This window comes from Oryzias latipes, chromosome 4 (assembly GCF_053564925.1).
Source record: "Oryzias latipes strain Hd-rR chromosome 4, Olatipes_Hd-rR_3.1".
Classification (NCBI taxonomy): domain Eukaryota; kingdom Metazoa; phylum Chordata; class Actinopteri; order Beloniformes; family Adrianichthyidae; genus Oryzias; species Oryzias latipes.
This window is the reverse complement of record NC_136240.1, coordinates 34,468,356-34,476,536: the sequence shown is the minus strand read 5'-3', so window position 1 is coordinate 34,476,536 and position 8,181 is coordinate 34,468,356. Positions and strand designations below refer to the sequence as shown.

At 42.9% G+C, this 8,181-nt stretch overlaps 1 protein-coding gene across 2 annotated transcripts; it reads right to left on the bottom strand.

Annotated features, from left to right (window-relative positions):
* Positions 1 to 682: 682 nt before the first annotated feature.
* gclm (glutamate-cysteine ligase, modifier subunit) lies at positions 683 to 7,834 on the bottom strand. Of its 2 annotated transcripts, none has more exons than XM_004068365.5 (7): positions 7,487 to 7,834; positions 6,631 to 6,693; positions 5,415 to 5,499; positions 4,048 to 4,104; positions 3,764 to 3,963; positions 2,933 to 3,047; positions 683 to 1,494 (listed from the first exon to the last, which is right to left on the bottom strand). In XM_004068365.5, the coding sequence occupies exons 1-7, from the start codon at positions 7,610 to 7,612 to the stop codon at positions 1,325 to 1,327; spliced, it is 816 nt and encodes a 271-aa protein (XP_004068413.1). In that variant the 5' UTR covers positions 7,613 to 7,834; the 3' UTR covers positions 683 to 1,324. The 2 variants fall into 2 exon arrangements, with proteins under 2 accessions (XP_004068413.1, XP_078802503.1); XM_078946377.1 differs by lacking the exon at positions 683 to 1,494 and adding an exon at positions 2,707 to 2,860 and having other exon boundaries at positions 7,487 to 7,820.
* Positions 7,835 to 8,181: the final 347 nt, after the last annotated feature.

Sequence of the window (8,181 nt, the reverse complement as noted above, 5' to 3'; positions counted from 1 at the left end):
TAGATAACCGAGCTCTTCCAAAGGCTGACTAATCGATCGCAGAGCTGCGCGAGGATTTTGAGATGGTTTACAGAGAATTTTACTGTCAGCTGTCACAAAAATAGAAATAACTAATTTCTGACTTTTAATGGTGTGTCTGTATTTATAGTATTACTTTTACTAGTGCTTATTTTGTTCAAAGCTTTAAAACACAGTCTACTCAAAGAAATTGTCATTTGCATCTTTGAATGTGTTCTTGTATATAAAAAACTGTAATGACCAATTTTTATTTTTAACTGTGCAGAATCTGTTAATTGAAAGAAGAAAAATAAAGTTGGACTAAATATGAACAAAAACTTTGGAAAAAGAAAAAATACTTTATAATATGAAGCTTTCATAACTGGATTAACATGAAGCAAATACATGAACAATCTTATAAGAATAGATTTAAACTGGCTATCAGCTAAAGATAAACCAATTTTATACTAAAAGTGTAAAAATATCTGTTTTTGTTTTTTCTACACAAAGCCTAAATATTAAAATATTTCCTCAAATGACAGTTGTTTTTGCTAACTTTATTAGACACATTTTCCATAAGTTTCCCATGGATTTTGAATGCGGTTTCAGCAGTCATGCTGTGCATTCCTAATTTGTAGTGAGGTATCAGCTGTTGCCACAGCAACACATCAACGCCATCAGACTGTTAATCTCAAAATATTGCTTTATGCTTCATCAGAGTAATTTAACGAGCACATGGGGTCAAACATGAACAGCAGTTAGGAGACAAGAATGAGAAAATAGCCATATATACACATTTGATTTCCACCTAAATATGACTCAATATGCATCAACAATCAACAACCCTTATTTTGTGTTTCAGGAATGTAAAGTCCAAAAAGAAAATAAAACCCCAAATCTGATCAAATCAGGGTTTTTTCTCCAAAAAGGACTTTTTTTAATAGGAAACATTCTTTATTAAAACCAATACTTTAATAATTTTCTTTACTATCTCCAAAGATCAGATTAAAAGCTGCCCTCACTGAGAACAAACAGACAGGAAGTGATGGATGAGGCACTTTACATGGAACCAGTTCAGAAAGCTTCAGCATCTGTAGTGGATTCAACGGCGTTGATGAGCAGCTGTCAGTGTGACGTCGCTGAACGAGTGTCTTCAGGACCTGGAGGGTCAGCGCTTAACCAGCCATGACTTCCTGCAGCGGTCACACAAAGACAGGAACACCTCGCACCTCCTTCATGACTGGTCCATAGAGCTGAAACTGTACTGAGTGAAAATGGAGGCAAATGGCTTCATCCGTGGCTCTTTTTTCTCCTTTTCTTTTGGGTGCTAGGGGTCCACCCTCTTCGCACTGACAAGGTAGCCTTTGGATTTGAAAATGCCCCGGCTCTTGACGATGACGGAGTAGCGGAGGACCCACTCCAGCCTCCAGCCGCTGAGGCTCTGGTCCCGCGCTCCCTCCCGCATGGCCTCCAGGAAGGACTCTGCCGACATCAACTCTGCAAAAAGAATCCAGAGTGGTGACAAGTCTGTTCGGTTTTCAGGATTATTCACTGCAAAAGGGACGACAGTGGCACAGGTGGTTGAGCGGGTCGTCCAATGATCGAAGGGTTGGCGGTTCGATCCCTGCTCCCACCAGCCAAAATGTCGTTGTGTCCTTGGGCAAGACACTTCACCCTCCTTGCCTCCAGTGTGGCTCCACTGGTGTGTGAATGTGTATGGATGATCCCGGTGATGGTCAGAGGGGCCGTAGGCGCGAAATGGCAGCCACGCCTCTGTCAGTCTGCCCCAGGGCACCTGTGGCTACAACCGTAGCTTACCATCACCAAGTATGAATGAGGAGTGAATGAATAATGGACATAATGTAAGCGCTTTGGGTGTCTTGAAAAGCGCAGATAAATCCAATCCATTATTATTATTATTATTATTAAAAGCTTCTGGTCTGGAGAATCATCTCCAACGTCTTAAAGAAAGTCTTTTGATGGGTTTTCAGAGCCTTCTTATGACGCTTTTAGCCAAAAATCCAAACACCTGACCTCTTCTAGGAGTCTCTGCAGAGCAGCAGGTGTGGGTTGTGTGTGGGACCGTTCAGCTTCCCATCATCCCTGTTTGTTTTTTACACGGTTTCCCACCAGCTGACAGCCCCTCCCACCCCCAAGGAAAACAGAGACCTTCATGGATCTACTCGTCTACAAGTTAACCTAGCTAAAACTAAACCATTATTATTAATTGACTTCCTAGGATATTCTGTTGTCAGACACGGTTGTGTTTTCGTCACATAGCTGACATGTTTCGACGTCTGTCCGACTGATGACATGTGATTAAGACTCCAAGAACGATTGGTGGAGACAGTTAAAGGGGCGGGACTTTTCAGAGAACGGCTTTAGTTGCAGCTAAATCACGGTACCGTCATTCTTATCAAAGTGTCTGTAATAGAATCAGATAAACACAAAGAAAACAGGAGTCCCAAACAGGAAGTACCAGCTGACTCCAAGACGCCAAAATCCCATAGACTATAGAGAAATAAACAGCTATTAGTTATTCTATTGGTCAGAACAGCCAATCAGATGCCTCAAAAAAAGTAGGTGGTGCTTAATCTATGTTAAAAACACTTGATTCTCCGGAGCCAGCTTTGGACTGGTAGGGGTGTGGCCTATCAACAAGCTTACTCCTGATTGGCAAGAGTGGTTGCCATTAAAAATGTCGGGCCAATGCATAATGACGTTTTCTGGTTCCTACATGGCGGCGTCTGTGGCACCCAAAGAAGGTCGGCTGCATCGATTTCATTCATTGGAGTCAGAAGTAAACGGTTTTCTATGGGTGGCGTCACACGCCCTCGCTCCAGCTGTCAGACACGGTCCATGTCTGTTGGCAATGGAAATAATAATAATAAAGACTGGAAGGACGTTAGCCGTTCAAAGGACGTGGAAATCTGACCTTTGGGGTCGCTGTGCGTCAGCAGCTGGATGTCGAAGTCTTTGGCGAAGGCCGTCAGGTCAGGGGGCATGACGCAGCAGGAGGCCAGGTTGACCTGGTTGCTGCTGGGCTTGACCTGCTCCCAGAGAAGACATGAGGGGGCAAACATCAACCAAACACGTCTGGGATGAGGATGCCCGACATGATTGGTCCCCGCCTCTGAGCTGAAAGCCGGCATGAACCATTTCATTTCAATTCACAGAGTCCGGAGTAAACTGAATTCTAGAATTTGATCCAATATCCAATTCTTGTCTATTGAAAACTAATTTTGTTTGGTTGTTTTGCCAGAACTAATTATTTAAATTGAAAAATGTGTTAACTTTTATTCCACAACATGATGAAATTAATGTTTTTTTCCATTAAATACCAAGAGAAAAGCTATTTTTGCCTCATTAAATACAAAACATTAATATTGGATTTTCTCAATGATTTAAAATGTTGACAAAAATATGAAATTAAGTTATTTTGCTACAGAATTAAAATAAAAATCTTAGTCACAGAGAAGAAATGGGATTGTTTTTATTCATGTCCTCAGTCATAAATGTTGTTTTTCACAGGATAAAGTGAAGATCCTGTTCTGTGACCTTTAGTGGTATCTTTTGAAAAGGTACAGGAAGAACCTTAGTTTTAGGATTTTATCCAATATGGAAAGATAAGATGTTAAGAACTGTGATGCAAATCCATTTGAGTTTGAATAGCATCATTTACCTGCACAGCTTCCCTCAGAGACCAAACATGTCAAACCTGCTGTGACGCAGCGTCAGCGTTTCCATGAAACGCCCCCCCCCCCACCTGGGCCCAGTTGTACAGCTGCTCCAGCAGGTCTTTGTCCAGGTCGGACGTCCCGATGGCTGCTATCTTCTGGCTCCTGACCAGAGCCTCCAGCTGCTCCCACGCCGGCTGCAGGTGAGCCAGACTCTGGTCAGCCTCCAGAGGCGGAGGCGGCGCGATGATGACCGAGTCCAGCTGGGACACTGCCAGAGTCTGACAAGCTGGAGATGAGAGACGGAGATGAAGAGCGTGGTCGCAGGGAAGACTCGGGGTGACACGGCAAATGTCTGAGATGCAAAACTCACCCAAATCCACAGCGTCTCCGATGGCGGACTGGCCCGCCTCGCACAGGAAGAGCTTCACTGCAAAGACGGGGAACCATCAACCGGCACATTCTGAGGGAGATGCTGCTGCCTTTAAGACCCACTGCAGCCGGATTTACTGTAAAGTCCTTCCCAGCTGGCTTTTAATTATGATAAAGCAGTTTTTAGCTAAAACAAAAAAAAAAGACATTGTCTGCACATCGGCAGTAGGTCATTGGAAATGTGCTTTTAACTGTTGGCGTAGAGGTTAGCCTAGCTAATTTCCCAGCATGCCTTTGTTGATACTCTCTTAGTTTTTATATTTTATGGCTATTTTATTTGCTTTTATGTAAAGCGCTCTGTTTTCAGTCAAAATGAAAGGCGCTAAACGAATAAATAAAGCTTGAGTGTAACGTTACCGTAGCAACAGATCTACACAGATGTATTTGTCTGCAAGTGGAGAATTTAGAATTGGAGACAAAACGAGACTTTGCCCCGAAACTTACGACTAAGTAAGTCCCAACTTCAAACATCCTGTTCCAACAAGATTGGAAGAAAGAAATATTCAAAAACGCCGTTTTTGTTTAAAATTATTTTATACATGTCCTCCATGATCAGAAAAATACAACAAGAACATTTTAAGAACACCAAAAATACTATTTTCATTGGAGTGGCTCTTTAAATGACACCTTGATTTATGACTCAACGCAAAATTAAAATAAGATAAGAAAAAAAAGCTAAGTTCTGCTCTCCTTGATACTTGGTATTTGCTAGAAAGCATCTCTCAGAAAATCCTTCCAGTGCAGGAAGGATCAGTTGGTTCAAGACCCACTCTGCTAAAAAATGTGTTTTTGGTGTTTTGAACATTTTCTGGTAACATTTTTCTGATGCTGGAGGACATCTATAAAGAGAATTAAGCCTAAAATTGTACATCTGGGTAAATCTTTATTGGAATCGTTGTGAATCAGGAGCAGAAGAAAAAGATGGTATGTGTGATGCAGAAAATACGCTGGGGGGCCACCAGCTCCCTGCTCTGCTCCATCCTCGTCTTCGTTTTCCTCGTCCGAGCTGGCGTCTGGCTCAAAACTGTAGCGCCGATGGTGCTCGCCGTTTCTGTTGCACCGCTACTGTCAGGTTGGGGGGGGGCTTTAAGCTAGCAGGAGAGCATGTAAACAGAGTAACAGGGACGGGAAGGGTGGCGGTGCTCTGCACCAATAGTCCCGCCTACAACTCACAGGTGAATTTCAGGTGATTTTTTATTGTTTAATCATAATTAAAAAGCCACTGGGAACACTTTGAAAATAGATCCCAATGTGATCTGTGTGGATCTTTGAAATCTTTCATTAATTTCACAGTGGAGAGACACTGACCTGAAACCTTCAGCTCCTCCCTCTCCTCCGGCGTGATCGTCTCTGTTGCTTCAGGTAAAGAGCAGTCCAGAACGTCTGGAAAACCCTGAAAACAGGAGATTTCACTTCAACAATCCCATGTTTGACACAATTCAGAAAAATGTCTCGTTTATGAAAATGTAAACCCTAACAGGCCAAAAAACAAAAAGAAGAAGGTCCCATTTAGCGTGAAGCTGGTCCCACGTCATGAAACATCCGATTCCTTAAACAGCAAGAAAAGGCTGTTCTGACTAAAACGGGCCGGCACTGTTTTGAGGAGAAGGCGGCTTAACTCCGCCCCCTTCCAGTCTAGTGGATGTGGGAATAAAAGAGGCAGATTAGCTGAGCTCAGCAGGCCTTGTGGGTCTCCACAAACAACTTTATGTCGTTTCAGAACCTGATCTAGAAAAACATTCCCATTCCCATCCGGGAAAGGATTTAGAGAAAAATCCTCAAGAGGAGAATTTCCCCCTAGAAATCTCCTAAACTACCTTTGCTAAAGCACTTTAACGCAGGATTTCTGCATGAACATCCATTCTGACAGCGTCTTTTCAGAAACCCCCCCTTTCATGCTCATCACTTTCAGTTCCTTCAACGCCGAAGCCAATCCACTTTAAAGTCCAGCCCGCTCACGCCACAGTTTAAAAAAACAACACACAAAACATGGACCGACACTGTGAAAAACTTGGGATTATCACATTAAAGGGCCTATATCCTGCTTTTTCTTAAACCTTTCAGAGTAAACTCTATCCACATATATGACCATATATTACCACTAAAGAACGCATTTTTTTATGAAACATTTGTCATTTTTGCAGCTCATTTTCCTAGCAGGAACTAAAACAATTCAATGTCTGAGGCTCCGACTTTCTCTCTTTGTGGGTGTCGCCCATTTCATGATGTCAGAGTTTCTCGCACGAAAACAAAAACATCCGAACTTTTACAAAGATGGATGTTCGTGTTGTGCATTGAAAATGAAAACGTTCAGCCGATCACTGCTAGCTCCACGGAGGAAGTGTGTGTCAGCCTGGGGGCGGGGCTGGTGGCGCAGACTCTTCCTGGAAGGGGCGGTTCCTCACTTTGTGATGTCACCATGTGAGAACCCGCTCGTTTTTGTGGATTGGGAGGGGCTGGTGCTCAGAGAGCAGATGATTTTGCATGATGTGGGCCCTTTAACAGATGAGAGGCGTCTTCTCACCGGTGAAGCTGCTTTTTTCATGGACACCCAGTCACTCATTGTGGCTTGAATGCAGTCTCGAAGCTGAAAAAGCAGAGATGTCACATGAAAAATGAAATCCAAAAACAAAAGCAGGAAATGATTACATCTAACACAAACTACAGCATCTCACTGACTAAATCTAAATTTAGTCCTCCAACGATGCCCACAACAGAAATAAAGCTTATGTAATGAAGGAAAACTGCAGACTTGTTATATTTCCTAGAAATAGAGTTCACATCAATAGTGTTGTTTTATAATTGGCCTAATGGTGGAGTTCAATGAAATACTTCTTTTTATGTTGCTTTTATTTTGATAAGCGTCTAAAGCAACTTCCGCTTTCTTTACACATTTTAATTCCAAGAAAAGGCCAAATCTATTTGCTAAACAAGAAAAATAGGAGGATAAAGTGAACTGTTGTGAAAATAAGCAGACGGTGGGACAGTCCAGGACAGACAGAGTTCTTCCTGTCAGGCTTTTTTAGGTAAATGATCCACAGAAGAGGCGGCAGCTTCCGGAATTCCATGCATGTGTTTCAGCTTCACTGGTTTTTCTCTCGTGGTCAGCGGTTTTTGTCAAAACCTGCAATGTCATTGTGATTTAGCAGACTGTACACCTTTGCTTTCTTTACCGTATTTTATTCTTTGTGATCACTTTATCCCCACAAATGGTTTTAGACATTCACAGGTGCACGGGAACCGTCACGCGGGTTGTTTCACCTCTATATTGTGACTATCCGTGGGGAATTTCTCTTTTTAGCCAGGTAGCCGAACTTGTGGGCTAAGCTAGCCGACTCGGACACACCGCCGCTCCCGCTCCTCCTCTGACAGCTCCTTACCTCCTCGCTGGTGGAGCCCGGGCACTTCTTTTTCAGCCGACTCCGGTTCACCAAATTCCCGGTGTGGAGCCGGAACGTCTTGGCGCGGCTCAGCAGCACTTTGGCTTCAGTGTTTTGAGGATCCATGAGGCGCTTTTCCAATCTAGCAGCTGGTTAGCCCGAGTAAATGCGCCGAATAGAAACGGGTCGCGGTCCGCTTCGTAAAGACTTAGGGTCGGACAGTGCTGACAGCAGGGCGGGCGGACGGTCCCGGACGAAGGGATGTCAGGAGCACTCGCCCTCGCGGCGGGTTAGCTGCATTGACTGCACTAAACTCTCGCACTCCAACTCACGCGATTTCTCGCGTGAGTTGGTGTGCAGTTATAGCCCAATTGAGCTAAAAATATGTTTTCTTATTGTTCTATATGGGATGCACATACTTTTTTTCCCTTTTAATTATTTGATATAATATATATTATATATATTGTTATTTTTTAATGTTTGTTATTTTTCAAAATTTTATTCTGTTTGTACATTATTTTGCAAACTGAAAGATTCCCTCCAATGTAAATTATGTCTTTGGTGTTAGGGTTAACATGTTCTTGTAGCATTTTTCCTTAGGTGGAGGCACTCTATAAAAGAAGTTAAAATTAAAACGGCGTTTCTGAGTACTGCTTTAATCAAATCAGGATGAATTGGGAGCGGAGGAAAAAATG